Genomic DNA, 20,219 nt, shown 5'->3' with positions numbered 1-20,219 from the left:
TTCAATTACAAGAAAGTCTTAAGCTGTTGGAGAAAATACAGGCTGTATTTTAGCAAAATGCAAGCTAAAAAAAGTCCAGAGGGAAGGAGGCGGAATATTTTCCTAAACGTCATGTATTTATCATGACCACTGTGCTGCTACTACTCCTTTTGTTTGTTCCAGAAGTGTTTTGTCTTTCTCTTCTCTTGGAAAGGAGATTAAAACTTCCACTTTGGAGGTTCTTGTCATTCATTTTCTGCAGTTTAATCTGTGAAAACCTTGCTATTTACTTACAGAATCTTTCTGTACCAAAACATCACCTTTGGTATGCCTGGATGTTTGCTCAGCTCACCTCTGGGAAAGATTTGGTTTTGATAAGAACTGTGGAAATGTTTTTCTTCTAACATGAGGTGGAAGTCATATACTGCAGGAATATAGTGCCTTTCAATCTGCAAGGTCCCCAAGCACTTGACAAACCATTACCCAAACTAGTCAGCAGGAACACTAGCCACTTCTGACTCGGACCTTCAGTGGTGGCAGAGCTCAGCACTGCTCATGGCAAGCGGCCGCACTGTGGCAGTTTATGGCAGGGAGCAAAGATTAGTTTTTCAACGAAATCTCTCACGTTCATGATACATTGTAGTTAAAATTTGTGTCAGGTTTGTAGGGACTTTAATTATAAGACCAAAGCAGGTTTTGTTTTCGAAAAGTTAATTCTTTTTTAATTGAGTTTTGGAAAAGGGTCTTTCCTTCAGATGCAGTAATACACAGAAGAAAATAAATAGCATTAGTGCTATAATAACTGTCAAGTGTTGATTTGTTAAGAACAATTTTAACCAATATTTTCTTTATAAGATTTATGCCCAGTGTTTAATGAAGTAAACATAGAAGCAGGGGGCTACAGCTCATCAAAACAAAACCATATCTGTTTTTTTGCATCCTTCAGGTTACAAGGTATGAAGAAATTGAATACTTAAGGGAAACAAAAGTCTGAAATAGACAGCTACAGGATATAGCAAATGCACTTTAACAAGTATTCTCTTAAGAGGGTTTCACCTTACATGTAATGTCCGTATAAACGATTAAAGCTCAAGTTTACTCTTTTAACAAGTCTGAGTGATAATTTTGCCCTTTAGGAGTGTGAATTTTATTTTTCACAGCTTTCTTATTGGCAAGGTATTTATTTCAAAGTAATTGCATTTAACTCACAGGGCAGTTTTTTTTGTAGAGATTCCTCCACTAGTTCCTCAGCTCAAGTTCTCTTTTAGAGAGATCCGATTTACACAGCATTAGGTTACAGTATATGTTACAGCGATTGACCAGCAAGTGATTTCACAGTTGATTTCTAAGGGCAAATCAAATACACATACAGTTAACTGGGGGGGAAAAAAACCAAAACAACACAATTCATGTGTAGTAAAAGTCTTCACTCTTGGGGACTTTGTATGTGGCAAGTCCTGCCCTGACTACAGATGGTGGCAAAATCCTCATCACCCTGAGTGGAACAGGATTTTTTACCTGGTGAAGTGAGTGGATGGGCATAGTCTAGTTAGAGAGAATAACCTGAATTTTTCATTTTAAACTCTGTAAATTTTTTAGTGTACTGCATAAGTACTGTTATTAGTAGCAGTATTCACAATGTCACACAGTGGAATTAGTGGAAGAGCCTGTAAAAGAACTTTGAGCTGAGCTCCAGGAACAACTGCTGGACTTGCAGAAATATAGCTGTCACTTTTAGGGCCTCTTCCACATTGTTTCCTTAAACCTGGACAGGGAAGGTGTGTTTTGGGCCATAAAAGGTTTACTTACAGCTTAAGGATGTGCTTTTACCTGGAACACTTCAAGTGAAAAGTAGGGAAAATTGTTTCCCAATAATAACACAGACATGTTCATGGTGATATTCTGTCCTAATTAATTTCATGCGTGAACATAATGAGACTAAAAAAAGGAATTGTAGCTGCTATAAACTGCTTTGATCAAACTTGAAACAGGCTGTATTTTTAGTTTAGAATCTTCAAGTACTTTTTGATGGCCTGTGAAAGACTAGATTTGATGTTATTGGAGGTTCTCGGGTTTCCCAATTGTCCCATGTTCCTACCCTCAGCCTGTATGTCAGATGGCTGGTCTAGGCCAGGGCACCCCAGGCTCTGCTGAGGGCCCTGAGCAGCTGGGGGTGTGTGGGCACACTCCTCCATGCCCCTGGACAGAGTGTGGATCAGGGCTGGGGACACCCTTGGGTGCAGGGGTGGCACTGCCTAGCCACACTGGCTAGGAAACGTCAGAAAAAGCAACATAATCACATTCTATCAGAAAACACATAGATTAGCTAGGGGGCCTGGTGCCACCCAAGAGGTATAACTGTAGCTAATGTTACAGGAAAGGAGTTCCTGGTTACTGAGGCTGTTAAGTAATGCCGAGGTATAAAATATGTTGTGTTTCTTTTCCTTTTACAGAAAGCAGAAGCCACCGGTGAAAAGCGACCTAGAGGCCGGCCCAGAAAATGGGTAGGTATTTCACTTCCAGATTTATTTACTGTGTTATAAAGACTGTTATAAAGTCCATTCTTTTAGAGAACAGTAATTTCATTTGTAAAAAAAAGCATCCATCTTCTGTGTCTCTTTGTTCTGGTGGATTGACTAAAGGGTTAAGAGAGCAAAGAAGTTGATCACAGCTTCCTACCTTTAGACTCTGGTAGTTTGCTCAAGACACTTTACAATTAAATGTTTGCTGCAGGTGAATATTTATGTGTATCTTATCAGCATGAAAAGAGGCTCAACTCTTCCTTCAAAAGAGCGTAACAATGAGATAACTTGTTCAGTAATTGAGTAACAAAGGTTAAAGGGACACTATCAGACATCAGAGGGTGATAAGACTCAGAGGTAGGGTGCACGAGATAAAGTTTAAAAACCAAAGTGCTTTTGTTCTACATTGCCTGGAAACATGCATATTTTCCTTAAATCCAGTGAGAAAGACTTCAGATGAATAGCAGTATACTTACACTTAGAATTCAGTTTTCCCATTCAGAGTAATTACCATGCCTCATATATTTGTAGTGACCAGTAATATATTACATTAAAAGTTTCTGCTTTTCCTGACCCCATTTAGTCTTTAGATGTGTCTATCAGATGTACATTTTTGTTCTTCAGCTATGGAAGTGTTTCAGTCTTAGGTACTTGAAATTTTGTGTTCTCACTGACATTTATAGCTAATGAGGCGCCTGGTGCACCTCTCATCTGCATGTTTTTCACTTGTGCTTGGGCTTTCATAAGAAAAGTGATTGGGATGTCACTGGGAAAATGATATTGAGTATTAAAAGATATAAATGTGTAACTGTGTGCTTCATCACAAGTTAACATTTCTGATTTCCCTTTTCCACTTCCCTTTCCCTTTACCTGCTCAACATGTTTCTTTAAACTTCTTTTTCAAATCCACCCCCACCATCTCAATTTCAACCCCTTATTTCACTCTGTATTCTCTTTCCTCTTGTCAGTCCTGTCATTTTTCCCTCCATTTTGTTCAGTTCTTTTGCATAGCTGTTAAGAGTTGTAAAAGTATATGCTTGCAAAAGCTCAAACAGCACCAGAAGGTACCAAAAACTACAGCTAAGGTTCTCCAGAGTATCAGCCACTAAACACAGGAAAGTTGGCTTTAGCAGCCCCTTTAAGAACTAGTTCTATTGCACTGTCTAGTGAATGTAACACAGGATATTTCATTGGAGAAAACAGTCCGCTGCATACTAGATGAGTGCTTTATACCTGTAGTTTTTAAGTCAGGCAGTTTTCAGGTACATTAGGAAGCTCACTGGCGTTAAAAAAAAAGGTGCCTTTTTGAAACATGCCTATGCTGGTGATCTTCTCAAAAGCCACTTGGAGAAGGCAAATGCCAAGTGCAGTAAAACATGGATCAGTTCCTGTCTGCTTCCTCCTGCCTGGCTTGAACCTTGCGTATGTGGATAATGAGTGTTGCTTGCTTGATCCTCACCTTGGGTGCAATCCTTAGGAAACAGCAAAAATACCTGGTTTATGAGAGTAATTAATTTATAACAGTCAGTCCATCCCCACTGAACAGGAAGGTGTGGCAGGTGAATAGGGATGGTTGAAGAGTTTGGGGAAAAGGCAGCAGCCTGAAATGTTAAAAAGATTTTCTCTTCCAAGTATTCATAGTCAGAAACTAAGGTGAGTTTTCAGTGAAAAAGGATAACATAGCACTTCTGGCATCTTGTAGGCTACAATGTTTCCCTTCTGTGTTTGTGTCTTTATGGGAAAGAAAGAATAGGCAGTATCAGTGGAGGATTCAGTATGGAGTGGGCCATTTGTCAGGTCAAGAATCTGATTTTCAGAAATGGGAATTACTGAAATATGGTTGTATGCATTCCTTTATTATGAGACCAATACTTACAACAGTTTCACTTATTTTTTTTTAAATTAATGCTTATTTTGAAACTCGATATTACTTTGCTGTTGTGCCTCTTGAAAGCATAGTATTTTTATTTTCTTATTCCGATGATATGATTGCTTCTTGTAATCTTCAGAGATAATGCTCCAATCTGAAGCTTGCATTGAGATAATTCTACAGACCATGAGAATCAAATATGCCATTTTTTCCCCTTCTCTTTTTTCCTCTTTCCAGTTTAAATTAAGTTCATGGGTTCCTTCTCTGTGCATGATGAAATGGAGAGTAATGTTGTATTTTTCTCCAAAAAGAAACGTGATTCAATTATTATCTGTCATTATGGTACCAGCTATAAGCAAAGCTTATAGTTGAAATCAAGGGAGGAGTCTGCCTGAAAGCAGATGGTACAGCAGCATCCTTTGTTTAGACCTCCAACATGTAGTCAAAAACGTCCTTTTTATATCACCCATACTTCAGTTTAGTCCTTAATGATTATATTCTTCCTTAATCCAATTTACTTATTACCAAGCCTTAATGATGATGGTTCAGTATCAGTGCAATTAAGGAGTGTGTAGGGTTTTTTTCTTGGAAAGGGCAGAATTCTACATTTTTGTAAGTTTGTGACCCTTTTTTTGGGAGTCTAGAGGTTCTGTGTCATATGTTGTTCATCAAATTGTAAAGTATTATTTCTGCTGTTTCCTTCAATATGCACATGCAGAGACATAAGAGCTAACAGACCATTGTAGAATTCTGGTAGTTGCTCTTTCTGCTGGTTCAAATTAAGTATTTAATGTTTGTGACTCACAGTGTATTTATTTATATATTATTTTTTAGAAGAGAAGTAAATTTTTTCTGACTAGTATAAAACTGAGAGGGGGAGGGAGAGCCCAAGAGAAGAGGGATAGAAGCCCAGTTTATCGCAAGCATATGAGACATCAGATGATCTTTTTAACTCAATAATGTGTACTTTGCAAAGTTGTCAAAGGAAAGAAGACCCTTGTCAATAGAACAGACAGTAAAGACTAAACAAAATCTTCTGAAAATAAAATATTCAGCTACATAGAAAAGCTTTCTAAATGTGGAGAGCTAATTGAATGAAAGTCCTGAAGATAACAAGGTCAAGCAGGTGAGACATGAACATAGCTGAAATCAGAAACACAGTGCCTGCTGCTGTAAAACTCGTCTTCACCGTAGGTTGTTGCACACATGTGGAACACCTTGAGGGCTGTGAGTCTACTACCTATTAACACTCTTCATGGGGGCCTCAGTACTCCTTAATTTTAGAGGTTTTATTGCACAAACATATTCTAAGCTCCTTGGATGTATGTACATTAGTGTGTTAGGTCAAATCAGGAGTATGCTTTGGAAATGCATCTCCTAGTTTTCCCCACTTAGTGTATGCGTTGTGTAGCAGTCACAGAGCTCATTGGTTGGACTCCTTTCAAATGAAACCAAATTGGAAGATGTGCTGCAGAAGTGCAGTCTGGTAGACATTCAACTCACAGGACTAGGCTAGAGCAAAATAAAAACCTCTTGAAAGGTGTGTGGTTTGGACCTTAGGTCCTTGGCACCATCCTGTGGTCCAGATTGCAGACACAGCCTTTGATGCTTAAAAAAGGCTATGAAGCAACCTGTTTTTTATTAGCAGAATTATTTTATGTAGCACAGGCATAAAGTCAAATTCACATTCACAGACATCAGTGAAAGGTTTGTCATTAGCTTCATCAGGGCCATGTGTTTGCCATTGAGGCCTGATGCTGCTGCTCATGGACTCAGCAACGGTTTTGCTCATGGCTTCAGATAGCCCTTTGTAAAGAGCTATCAAAGGTTTTTTATTTTATTTATTTAATTTCTGTATACCTATAATTTGACTGAAAGGAAGGGACTGAAGGTTTATGAGTAGAGCAGAGGACTACGTAATCAATTGTCTTGCTGTTTGTTCCAAAGAACTGCATTGAAAAGTCCTGGAAATTTCATAGTCTTCTAGTGCTCTCAGACATCAGTTTAATAGAGGAATCTGAAACCCAGTTTTGAAGTTGATGCTTAAAATGGTATTTGTTTTTAATTTCCATTGTTTTTGTTGAGTCTTTAGGTAGAAATATTTTTGCATTTCCAAATTGTTTAACTTGAACAACAGACTCTGCGTGGCATGGCAGAGTTGTTCCAAATGTTCAGGGAACTGCCCAGAGTTTTTTACAGCCTTGAGCAGGACTTTGGTGAGGAGCAGAGATGGCTGATTCCATGCCATATAGCTGTTTTAAAAGATGGAGAGACAGAATTCTAGAATTTGCATGATTGTAACAGCAGAAGATAGTTGGTGACCTTCTGACCAGGGACATGCAGGCTGCATGTGAAGAATCTGCTTGCACATCTCATCACTGAAGCCCAAGTACGAACTGTGAATTGTTCAGAAAACTTGCAACAATTTTGTTTTCTGCTAGGTAGTATAGATAGCACATTTCAGTTTGGTAGGAGATAAGAGGTAATAGGAAATTAATTTCCTTAAGCAGATTTTTAATCTGATCTAGTCATGGTCATCTAGACAAGCTGAGTGGGTAGGGGCTGTTCAGCCTGGAGAAGGCTTCAGACAGACCATTGTGGCATCCCAATACCCAAAGGGAGCTACAAGAAAAATGGAGATGGACTTTTTACAGGGACCTGTAGTCAAGGACCAATAGTGATAGGACAAGGGGAAATGGCTTTAAACTGGAAGAGAGTAGTTTAGGTTAGATATTAAGAGGAAATTGCTTACTGTGAGGGTGGTGAGACAATGGAGCAGTTGTTCAGAGAAATTGTAATGTCCCACCCCTGGGAGTGCTCAAGGCCAAGGTGGATGGGGCTTTGAGCAACCTGGTCTAGTGGAAAGTATCTTTGCCCATGGCAGGGTGTTGGAATGAGGTGATCTTCCAGGTCCCTTCCAACCTAAACCATTTGATGATTATATGATTGATGATTATAGTACTTTTTTAATGAGGGCAGAGTTTCACTTTATACAGAATGCCAGTTCAAGCAGTGTCAAACCACATTTTAAAAAATCATTACAAAAGTGATTTTTCATAATAACTTTTTCTTCAGATTATTTCCCAGTGCAATTCTGACATAGCTGAGATACAAAACCTTAAACATGGAATTGGTGAGATGTTTCTGTGCCAGCAGTTCCTGTGTCGGGGCAAGGACTCCTAATGGTCATTAAGATTTTGAAAATTAGTTTCTGAATTTTGAAGAAATACATATCAAGGAAATCCCATTGCCTCAGAGGAATCATCAATGTTTTGAGGATATTTCTTGCCCATATTAGCTCAGTTGGTCAGAGTTAATAAAAACAAGGTTGTGGATTCAATGCCCATACAGACATTCACTTAAGAGCTGGACGTGATGATTCTTGTGGGTCCCTTCCAACTCAAAATATCCTGTGAATCTGTGAACACTGAGCCTTTCCACACCTAAGTCAAGTTTCTAAGTCAAGTTTCTGCCTGATAGTGACATACCCTGTGAAGTCATTTAACTAATTTTTCTTACTTTTCATGCAGGCAGTCATTTTTGTTTAATATGAAGTCATGGTCTAAGAGGTGCTTAAATTCATGCAGGCTTCTTCACTGGGAGGTAGAGAGAGAAGAATGTTCTGCAATCATAGTCCATCCTGCTCCAAAGAAGGCTTTGTTATAGTAGTGGTGAATTCTCATCTGGAGATATTAATCTTTTGGCGTTAATGAAGACAACCTTGACAATAAAATAAGACACATAATTGACTTTTAGGTAGCAAAAGGTTAGTGTGAGACTTTCCTCCCTTTGATGTGGTGCTTGCCAGTGTATCCCTAAGCTAGGCTAGAGATTCTGCTGTTACGAGAACATATATTTGTTTAAATTAAGTACTACCAGGTCCATTTGCAGCAAGCCATGATTGAGATAAATTTTAAGTGCATATGTTGGATGATGAATGAAAAAGTTACTACTTATGTAATTATAGAAAATAGCACAGATAAAAATTCAGTTTCTTATTCTTGCAAGAAGAACATAATTTCAGTTACTTTGAGTCTTTACAGCTTTTGACTGCTGTATCTGTGGTGTTATTGCTTCATGTGAAGCACATCATGAAAATTTGCCTATGTTGCTGTTACTTTAATCTGCCAAACGACCTTAGCTTCTCTCTGAAGGTCATAGATACTATTTTATAACTTGGCAATATAAAATACCTTCTTTCTTGAACCTGTTCTATGTCTGTGTGGGCAAGAAGGTCACCTGAGAGTGTTCATTGTTTCAGTGGTCTAAAGAGCTTGAAGGGGCTTTTATAATTATGAAAAAAGGACTGTTGACCTCTCTCCTTTAAAATTCCAAAACTTAAGAAGTGGATGAAGGACATGAATTAAAAGGCTTAAAATCTTTATACCTATACACTTACTTTCCAGTTCAGACGACCTGTAAAAGAAATCATCTCTCAAAACATGAACATTTTGACAAAGGCAGTGATTGTTGAAATTTTCTGCTCTAACAGATGCTCTTTTTTTTTTTTCTTTGCCAATTTTTGGTTGTTTGCTTTTTTTTTCTTTTCTATTCAACATTCTAGGAAAGGAAAAAAATCATCTTACATGCTTGTACCAAATGCATTAAAAAATCACTAAAAATATGTTCTGACTCCCCAGTGATCAGAGAGGTATGTGTCTTCATTTCTTTAGATGTTTGTCTAAGCAAACACTGTCCTTCCTTGGAATTTCAGAGTCCTGTTCTTTGCTGGTATAAGTGGATGTGGCAGCATTTATTTGAAAGAGACCATAACAGAAAATTTAGCCATGATATTTCTTTTCTAAAATGCATTTATATTAGCAAAAGTATATTCCACTCATTCTCTAATTCACTTTCACTTCTGTTAAGGTATATTAAAAGATATCATCTTAGCTAAAAAAATATTTTGACTTCATCTGACATTTCAGACTCCTTAAAGGAAAAACTTTTATTCTGTCTGAGGTCCAAAGAGGAAATTTTATCAGGTAAAAGATGCATAAAGTAAAATTAGAGCACCTCTAGTGAAAGGCAAACTGAAATTCTTAGCTATTTTCTTTTTATGATCTCAGATAACAGGTGTTCAAGAACTTTAAAAATTAGTTTTCCATCTGGCTGTGTACTTTGATTTTATTAGCCTCACTGCTCATTTTACCTACGAGGAAACTGAGCACTGAGGCTGTTTGTGGCAACATCAGGAGGCATTTTTACACCTGCAATGTTTGAATTCTTGGGGTTTTTTACTAGCAGTTATCAGTAATTGTGCATCCAAATACCTGACAGAGAAAATGTATCAGGTAAAGAAAAGTGCAGGCACTCATTCTTGCCCTTACAATTCCATTTTCACCATTGAAAATGTTATGAATGCAGAAAGAGAAGCTGGGCCTCACCTCCATTGAAAGTGTACTCCGCAAGGTTAATTGCCTTGCCCAAGGAAATCTGTAGGAGAGCCAGGAATAGAACTCGGATTTCCTGGCAGCCTGCCCTGTGCCTTCAGCTCAAGGCCATCCTCCTCCAGTAAAGCTTGCTTGAGAGCACACTGGATGAGGCAGGGAGGGAAACACACTTTTCAGTCTTGTATCTTAAACTAATAGATGCTTTTTACCTGTTTCTGTAAATTCAGGTGTGACTATTTCAGTATCTCTAGCATATGTCTAGCTGGTGGGCAGTGAGGAGTAGGAGTAAGTTATTTTAAAAGTCTATATATCATCCCTGGAGATATTTAAAAGACAAGTAGATGTGGTCCTTAGGGACATGGTTTAGTGGTGGCTTTGGCAGTGCTGGATTAATGGTTGGACTTGATGATCTTAGAAGTCTTTTCCAACCTAAATAATTCTGTGATTATGTGATTCTATATACAGGATAGAATGAAGAGATTTAGGACCAGAAGGATTTTTAACCTATCCCAAATACAAGCCTGAAGGGTATTTGATGGATATTGATGATATTTTCTCATCTTTGTACCTTGATTACATAGAAGTCCAATACTGACTGATTAAATGACAGACATTGTCACCAAAACAAGATGCCTGGTTCCTTGAATATTTGGGATATGCTTACTCTGATTTTGAGCATTAGCCAATCTGAGCCAAGGCTGTGGGACAGGGCCATTCCAAGTCACCTCATCTAGAGATGGTATTTCCATACCCTGTCTTCTTGAAAGGTAGTGCTGCAGAAGGAATGAAAACCCATGTTTTAATGTGTGATTCAGGAGAGAAGATTTGGAGTCAAGACTCCTAGGTTTTCTTAAAATTTCTGACTAATTGTGCCACTTGTTCAACATAATTTAATTTAATTTAATTCTGCTTAGCACTGCAAGCCCCCATAGTGCTGTAGCCCTACAGGAAGATATCACATTTTTTCTCTGCAAGAAAAGGCCATCTTATAAATGACACTCGGTCCCTGTGTGGGTGAATTTACTCCTGTCAATTAAGAGTTACCATAATAATTAAAGATGGGCAATATTTTTGGCTTTGTTCTGCATTCTGTACAGACTGAAGCAGGCAATGTGGATGGCAAAGGAATGCAGGGTTGATCCTCTTCTGGAAGACTTGGGGAGATGCTGATACTGTGATAATTAATATTTGGAGAGTACTTCCAGGTGTTTGAATGAAACTCATTATATGCTTTAAGTGCAAGTATTGTTATTTTTCTTCCTTAATCCTGAGTCTAAGCCTCACATCAAATTACAGTTCAGTGTTACGTTTTAGGTATGAGGCTAGATTTTCAACAAGAAAGTGGGCTTCCTTCATTAAATAGCTGCAAAATATCCTCACCAGGAATCATCTTCTAATTCTGTAGCACACAACACCAAGTGAAGAAAAATATTTTATTTTTGTCTCTGCTGTTTTGAATTCCTTTTTGTGCTAGTTCCCATTTAAAATACAAAAGAAGCATAGTTTACAATAGCATTTACAAGTCCACCTGTTTTTCTGTCCCTGTGTGAGATATTCATCAGACTGCAAAGGGAAACCAAAATAAAAGTAGAGGGACAAAACCCTGACATTTGAAAATTGTGACTTCACAAGCTGTATTGCTTAAATAGTCAGATTGGGATATGCAGTTTAATGATTTAAAGATGCAGTAGTAACACTGCTGCTAGAAGAGGAAGAAATCATTTCAGGTCCAAGAGAATCCAGATATTTTCAGTCTTGGGGGAACCCTGAAATGGGAAACATGGAGGCCTGGGAAGACGACAGTCTGAATGAAAAAGTCATATGTTGAAAAGCATGTAACTGTGGAATGGAGGCTGATAATGCTGAGAGCAGTGTTTGTTTTGCATTCCTGTGTTGCTCTCTGTTCAGAATGGTTCTGGTTGCACAGAAGATGATAATTAGCCTTGCTGTTACTGTAGGCTGTTGGTGGGATATGATTTCCTTCTTCACAGTACAGTGAGACAAGGAGGCTGCTTCTAGGTTGTTTTGATGTTGCAGTGATTTCATTTCAGGAAGGAAGTCTTGCTTCTGCACAAGGGCAACCACCAGCCACCCTGTGCTCACGCGAGGAGAAGGTGGGTTTATTTCCTAAGCACAGGCATCTCAGTTTCATCTCTTTTCTTTCATGGCATGACATTGCAGGCAATCCATTACGCCCAAGCTACAGCCTGTCTCACTAGGGTTTTAGATTCTATCATCCATTCCCTTCCAGGACAGGCTCCTAAAATATTTTAAAAGTCTGTTTATTATCCCTGGAAATACTTAAAAGACATGTAGATGTGGTCCTTAGGGACATCTTTTAGTGGTGGACTTCGCAGTGCCAGATTAATGGTTGGACTTGATGACCTTAGAAGTCTTTTCCAACCAAAATGTTGAAAACTAGCCTTAATTAATACTCAAAAATTCTGTAGCTTCTCCTCTGCATGGCATTTCAGCTTCAAGAGGAGGGCTGGAGAATGCTTCTCATCCAGGAAAACACAGGAACTTGTGATTGGGACACTTATATAGGAGGTGTGGATTTAAACCTTTGTCACATTTGCTAATAGATAGACCCCCTGTGAAAAGTCTTGCTCAGAGATGCTGATGTCCAGGCTGGACCTGAGCCCTGTGAATGGTGCTATGCTCTGTCCTGGTAATACATAGCTCTGAAGGCTTCTCCAGGGATGGAGCTAGATTTTGGATGGCTGTTGGGTGAAACCTGAAAAGGAGTTTTAGTAGGGATGTAAGGCTTGATGCCTTAGATTATCAATTTTAAGCATGTTCAGCTAATTAAACTAAGAGGGCTTGAAGGTTAGTAAGAAAATACTAGGCACTTAAAGAACTTCCAGAAATAGCTGCAGAGAATAGATGGATCAAACGTCACTCTAGTGAAATCTCCACATACCTAAGATGTTATTTGTGTGTTTTATAGCATGGATGCTAGAATTTTGCTGGCAACAGCTTGCTGCAATCTATTTGCATGTGATTTTAATTCCTTCTCTTGCCAGTTAAAATTGTATTCCCTGTTATTATTGCAAGTATTGTAGAGTTTCAGGGGTTTTTTTTGGCAGTTTGGTTATATATCTGTGTGAGTGCTATTTCCATAGCAGTTTTAGGAGACTAGTAATGAATAATGTATGTCTTTATTCTCCTTTTTTCCCACTTCTTTAAAATAAACTCTCTATTTTCAGTTTGTTTTATTCTATTCTGCCAGTCCTGACAACTATTGAACTGTGGAACTGCAGGGTCAGGTTTTGGTGCTACTTACGATGATTTAAATAATAGTACTGATAAATTAAGTTTGATTATATATCTGTATTGGTGTCAATGGGAATGGTGTTTGGTCTGCAGAGGTTGGTTTGCTTTGATTAAAAGTGATTTGCTAATGGTGGCAGTCCCCATTCTGGGGATTCTTAAGATTATGAGTGAATTGGCACAATTTAGGGTTTTTACATCCTGTCTGTTTAGTGTAACTGTTGAGAGCTTAAAAACAGTCAGACTGGTAGTTTCTGTATGCAGCAGAATTAATGACTTTACTTAATATATTACCCAAATCCATTTTGACTGTTATCAATTATCCTAATAGACAGCAATTGGAGCCTTTTACAAGATGCAGTAGAAACACATCTGTGAGCTTCACTGTTATGATCTTACCAAAATTGCATTGTGCTAACATATTCTTGGGGTTTCCTCAGTATTCACAGAGAACCCATTCAGGCTCTGGCTGCTTCTCCTGCTTTGTTTCCTGTTAATGATGTTAAATGCCTTGAGAAATCTGCTTGGGGACCCTCCTTCCATGTACAACTGTGTATTTGGGTTTTGAAAGAAACATCTCACACAATTGACAGAGTATGTACAGTACTTGGATCAAAGTATTAAATATGTAGAGGAGACAAGGTGCCCTCTGACATGGCATGCACTGCTGCATTCATTAATGTTCATTAACATTCATAAACTATTTGGAGGCATCAGAAGTGTATGAAGTTTTTGAGGTACTTCTGCAACCTTCCCATTCAAGTCAGGAATGACCATTCTAGCAATTGTTTTATCAAGCTTTACACGTAAGTCTGATTGAGGTAGGTAGACTGACAAATGGTCTGCCAGTGAAACATGATGCCCCTGGTCAAGTAGATTGTATACGTAGCCAGGAGATGCATGATAAAATTTCAGGTTTGTTGAAGTCAATGGCCAAACTCCTAATGAAATCCCTTGCCTGGATTTCAGCCCCTCTGCCTCTACCACTAATGTGATATATGTCTGTGTCTGCTGCTTGGTTACAAGCTCTATAAATTGTGTGAGTAACCATATTTGCACAAAACTCAGGCAATTTGGGGAAGACCATCTATACATGTTCAACAGAAACTTTATGGTGATTCTTACATAACAAGAACAATATTTGACTAAATCTGTGAATACGATAAATTTGTTATTAATGTCAGCTAAGTTTTGAACAGCTACTGCACGAGTAACAAGGGGACTAGACTTGTACAGAGATACACAGAGAAGATTTTTATTTTTGCTTTTTTAATAATAAAGCAACTTGTGTGCCACATAAACAGTAATACTTCTTAAAAGGAGAACCTTTTTCTTCTTTAATAATTTCTGCGGGCTATTTGAAAAGTGAAATATGAACACCTCTGTACTGTAACCTTCAGCAAATTTTTCAAAGATATATAAAGATATGGTTTTCAAAATGCCTGAATTATCTTGCTTTTTCCGCATCCATAACTTTCATTAAGCTGTGGTCATAGGTAGATACATACTGAGAGTATATGAGTCACTGAAACAAATTCCTTTCAAGGTGAGTCTGTGTAAAGTAGTGCCTCCACTGAAGTGAATCCAATAGCAAGACTCCAACTTACTTGGTTGTAGCCAGGATTTCGCTCTCCAAAAGCTTGTAAATGGCAATGTATAAATTGGAAACCCTTTCTTAGTTATGTTAACAAAAACTCACTTATTATGGTTTTGCATAAGGGAAAGAATTTGCCCTTTAATCTGCAGTATATCTTGAGGGAAAAGGGTTTGCACATTGTATTTTTTGCTTAAACTAGAACAAATCTTTTAGGTAAAGACAATATCCATTGCACAGAGAACAACAAAGAGAAATTATGCTATAGCTGAAGTTCACACATGAGCACAGAAATGGTTCAAAGTTATGTCCTTAATAATAATTTTGCTCCAAGCAGAAAGCTACTTTATCTCTTTCATTGTTCGTTTCAGGAAGTAGGTCTCAGAACCTTTGCAGGCAAACCAGATGCAATCACTTTCCAAGAAAGAGGTTGTTAATTCCATTGTGCCAAATCACTAAAAAAAGCTATTTAAGGGAGAAGCTAGAGTCATCATGATCTTTTCGCATAATTATAAGTCACTGTGGTTTTCTTTGCAAGCTTTGTGCATTGCAAAGCTCTGTACACCTTTCTTCACATCCCTGAAATCATTATCTTGAGTATATAATAAATGGGAAGGAGAACTCTAGTGATTTATTTAGCTTTCTCTTTTTTTGGAATTGTTAGTTTTCAGAAAAGCTTTTAGTGACCTTAAAACAAAACAAAAAAAAGTGGAGAAATTCTGTCCTTTCTTCGCACTTGTGGTGCGAGCATTCCAGACACTTTGCACAAGTATAGAAGCAGGGGTGAACATAGCTGTATCCATTCTGTGTTTGTCTTCTCTGAGTCAACATTTGAATCCTTAACTTACCTGCTCTCCTCATTCAGGGCTACATAAATGCCATGGATAGAAACTTTGGAAAAGTTCTCATTTTGAGTAATTTGAACATGATCAGGCTGTTGAAAAATTGAAAAGGGCATTATGTTAATTAAGAAAAATGTCTGAGGGTTTATTTGGAAGATATCTAACAAAATAAACATCTAGTCCAAGACTAACTGAGAATATGAGAAATATGAGAAATTTCATGTAACCTTTGAGAAAATCTTACAGAGTAGAAGGCAGGCAAAAAGAAGGAACAAAGAGGCCAAATCTCTGTAAGATCTAGAGTAGTGAGGAATTGTCACTTCTGGATTCTTAGATTGAATTTGATTTCACCACCTGTCAGCTCAATTGTGTCCCATATGCTGGTATTAGAGTTTTCAGTGTAAGGAGAGCAAGTGCCTAAGTTATCCAGCTCTTATTTTGCATGCCTATCATAGCCCCTCTGCCTCTTGCAGTCTAGGAGACTGAAAGGAAAAATAATTTTTCTTCTTTCAGAAACAAAAGTGATATGTAAAGCTCTTTTGTTTACAATGTTTATGCTCTGTATATCCAGGCTCAGGGTAACTCTCTTAGTACCTGGGTTAGATGTGGAAAGATACAGTTCAGGGGGTTACATTCCTCTTTTTGGATTTTGTTGCTCAGCCAGATACCTGGGGATTTCCTAGTAACTGGTCCATTATGGTTATCTTGCTCCATTGTAGATGGAATAGCCAGACCCCAGAGACAAAAGCCATGTCAGCTTGAGGAGGAGGGCAGAATCATGGGAAGTTTGAAGGCAGTTCAAAATAACTTCATTCCCTTAATATCCTGTCTTAAGCTGTATGATTTTGCACTTCCAGAGAGTGCAAAGAGTTGGACCCACAGCTTATGATTTAAACTGCTGCTGACATCAAGCTTGAGTTTGGGTGGCAACACATCAGCACCATGAATAACTTACAAATTAAACAGAAATTTTAAGGGATATTTTCATACTTGGCTCAAGTGAAAAGTAGAGAATATTATTTGTGCAGATGGAAACGTCCATGCCTGCTGAGGTGCAGTGTTGTCTTTGCTAATCTCAGATATATTTGTGTATGAGTGTGGATTTTCTCCTTCGCACAGGGGTTCTCCTTTTAGCCAGTCTGTCAGTGAAGTCATAACCCTGCAGCTGACATCATAGTCTGTAATCATGGAAAGTATTGCGATCTCACAAATGCAGTCTCTGAACGATGGGAAAATGAGCTGTAAGACAGGAAGTTGCTGTTTAAACTCAAATCAATGGCAATTATCAGAAACAGAGAAACTAATAAGATGTAGTTCTGTAGGGCCAAACTGATTTTTGGTGTAGTACTGCCGGAGGCACTTGAGTTACCCCAGGGAGGAACTTACCCCCGCGTCTGGAATGACTTGATGGCAAGCATAGGGAGGAAGTGAATTTACGCTCCAGTTTAATACATTGGAAAGTTTTCCCTTGTCTGAAAGTCTTTCTTTATCTCTGAATTTCCTGGCTCTTATGGATTTATATTAGATCTTTAATGTTATTTCAATGTATTTTTTCTGGTGTTTGATGTCTTTTGAGTGGTTTTTACTGGGGTTATAATATATATGTATTTAATGAAAGCAAAAGCTGTCTTCCATTAAGGAGGTTGCAAAGCTTTCATGAACACTGAATAGCTACCAAGTGCAAGGTGTCTCCTTTTTTCAGATGGGTGGTTGTTACTTGTGTGGCTGAAACATTCATTTCAATAAGATGCAAGTATCTCTTAAAGAACATTTTAGCACCTCTTTTCCAAGGCTAAATATTACTGCAATTTTAACTTTTTTACCAAAGGAATGCCTCACCAACTCTATATGCAGAGTGCTCATAACCCCTTAAAATTAGTGATCTACAGTATGAATAGAACATCAATACATTGTGCTTGTCAAACCTTGACAAATAACTATTTGTAAGACACGTGGAAAAATGGGATATTACAACCGATACACAAGTTTCTCACCCTTATTCAGAAGATAACAGAATTCCCTGTTATAAGCCTGGTGGGAGTCAGAGATAATGCACAGTCAGGTCATGGGGAGTGGAGGCTTTTGAGGATGCAAGTGAACAAAGGGTGTTATTTATGCACAAGCCAAATTCCTAACAGAAACAGAACTTGGTTCTCCCTTGCTTGCATGGTCTCCTGAGTCCACGGCATTTCCCCAGTTATGTCATGGTGTAAGAGGACAAGGGGCAAGGGCCACAAGTTTCAGCAAGGGAAATTCCCATGGAGCGAGGAAAAGAAATCCACCACAGAAGGGGGTAAGCAGGGTACATCGTCTGTAGAGAGGCTGAGGAATATCCCTCCTTGAAGAAAGCCCAGGCCAATCGGATCTAACTTTTGATTTAGAAGTCAGCCTAGCTTTGATTAGAAGGTTGGATGAGATAAGCTCCAGGCACCTTTCAAAACAAAATTTAGATGATTTTATGCCATACCTGTCAATGTATTTGAGCCTATTGTATCTCAAATATTTTAATGACTGAAAATGCCACCAAGGTGTTCTTCTTTCCTCACCAGTAGTGAAATGGCAGGTATTTGAGCTTTGACTACTTACAGGTTTTCTTTTGTGGCAGATCAATCCTGGAATGAATAGTAGAGTTGCCCCAGCTTTGCTTTAACTGACCATCTCAGTGCTAAGTGAAGGGAGGAGGACTAAAAACCTTAATTCTGGAAAGTTCTGTTGAGAGCCAGACGGTATCCCAGTACTGTGTGTGCTCTTTGCTTCTGAGAGAAAGAGATTTCTCCCCATTTTTAAGTGGATTTTTACCCCTTTTGCTTAGAATCTGCTGTTCTTTGTCTTAAACAAAGGCGAAAGGCAATTTCATCTCTGTTTCTGCTGTGTTAAGTAGAAGAGCAGAACCAGGGGACAAAAATCTATCCAAGCACCCTGTGCTTGTTTTGCGAGTGGTAAGGCAGGGCACATGCCAGAAAGCTGTGCTCCTGGCAGTCCTACTGGAGGTCTGTGAGGGGAAGAACCTGGGGGCAGCACATGGATGGACTGTGAAAATGGGAAAACAGCATGGATCTCTGCCTGTAAAAGGATCAGCTATAAAGGTAGTAGACAACTTATACTATTCTTGTTCCTCTACGGCACTTGTTGAGGTATCCCATGTATGTCCAATGACAGGCTACACTTCTGTGTCTGTTGTGCAAGAGAGGGGCAGCTTGTCATTGCATCAGGGGAGTGTGAACTGGCATGGCTACACACCAAGCTGCAGTGATCCGGGAGCTGTCTGGGTGGCAATCAAGGCACAGTTAGCTCTGGGATCTCTGTTGGCCACAGCACTTTAGGCCTGCAGAGGGGAAGTGCTCCCATGTGGGGCTGCACACCCCATACTGATCATGCATAGCCACAACCTCTCTCCGCTGATCTGACCTTGCCTGCTACAGCTGACTGACGGATCTGCCACTCCACTGCTGCACGTGGCTGCTGCCAGACTGGGACAGAGAGGTTGCAGTGGTCAGTGATCTGATAGAAAGGTCCTTGCTCAGGCCCTATCAGGCAAAAGTTTCAGCTGAAAGCTTATGCCTGTACTACCATGTTGACCCTGCAGCTGGCCAGCTTTGCTGTGTCCTGTGACTTACTGCAGCCATGTGACTTGCCAAAGGGAGAGAGTTCACCAGTCTGATCATTAGGGTGTTTCATGGCCAAGATGTGTGGGCAGCAGTTGCTCTGATAGATGTTGCAGCAGGTAGGCACAACGAGGAGTCGGTTTTAGTTTGATCTGAAGTCCATCAAGGAGCTTATTTTTACCACTAGGCCAAATGCACTGTTTTCCAGGGGAAAACATTATCCATCCATAGATTAGCCACAGAATAGTTATTTTGTTCTCTTTTTAGAAAGAAAGAGAAGCATGTGGTTCACAGTAGTTTGAAAGTAAGGTCCTGTGTTCTGTATCTTGTCAAAACACAGCAAATACGTTCCCACCCAGTAGATTTTCCTGAATGTTGCCCCTGGACCAAAAGTTGTGAAGGAAAATTCTTCTGTCCCTGGTCTGTGTGAGCACTGTGTGAACATATGTCATAGATCAGGTCTGGAGGAAAGTTTTTGTTTTCCTTTTTTTTATTTCTGTGAATACTTGCAGTAAAACTTTTTTAACAGTTCATCTGTTCAACTTGTTTATTCCCTACTTGCAGTTTTACTAATCATTTTTTGTGACATCATAATGATTTCCACAGCAACCAGTTGTGAGATTGCAAACAAAGGGTTATGACTTCAGGTGCAGAATGAACAGACAAACTCTTAAGAAACAGGTTTTCAGACAAATGACCCTATTACTAAAGAATAAGAGGGTTGGGTAAAAATCCCCAAACAGATGATGTGCAGTACCGACAGAGGTGATTCAAGCTGAACAGTTGTTAGGATTTCCTGTGAGGCTATAGTGTTGTTTGAAGGACATAAAAAATACATAAATCTGCAAGAAATTATTTTTTCATCTCTTTAGAAATGCTCAAGTTGCTATTTAAAGCTGCTGTTTGTCAGAACAAAGTTACCTCTTGACCTCTTGTGTTGTTTCAAAACAACAGGAGCCTCCAAGATATAACTATTATTGAAAAAGACACTATTTTCCTCAAGGGGAAAAAAAAAAAGGATTCCTCCAGGACTTTGTTGTGCATGTGATCCATGTGTAGGTGAGAGCCATGATGAGTTTCTTGCAAAAGCTTCCTCAGATTATCAGCAGCAGACATTTCTGATGAACTTCAATGTATTCAC

The 20,219-nt window shown here is 38.9% G+C and overlaps 1 protein-coding gene across 1 annotated transcript in view; it reads left to right on the top strand.

The window, feature by feature from the left end:
• LOC121659469 (collagen alpha-1(I) chain-like) overlaps positions 1–20,219 on the top strand; it is a 162,549-nt gene that overhangs the window by 57,284 nt on the left and 85,046 nt on the right. Inside the window, exon 6 of the mRNA XM_042017565.1 lies at positions 2,433–2,483. Within this exon, the coding sequence (XP_041873499.1) occupies positions 2,433–2,483 (51 nt within the window). The remainder of the gene's footprint in view (positions 1–2,432; positions 2,484–20,219) is intronic.

Source organism: Corvus kubaryi, unplaced genomic scaffold (genome assembly GCF_017639235.1).
Source record: "Corvus kubaryi isolate FWS band 111438036 unplaced genomic scaffold, C.kubaryi_AGA036_p1.0 137, whole genome shotgun sequence".
Classification (NCBI taxonomy): domain Eukaryota; kingdom Metazoa; phylum Chordata; class Aves; order Passeriformes; family Corvidae; genus Corvus; species Corvus kubaryi.
This window is presented reverse-complemented; position numbering and strand designations above follow the sequence as displayed.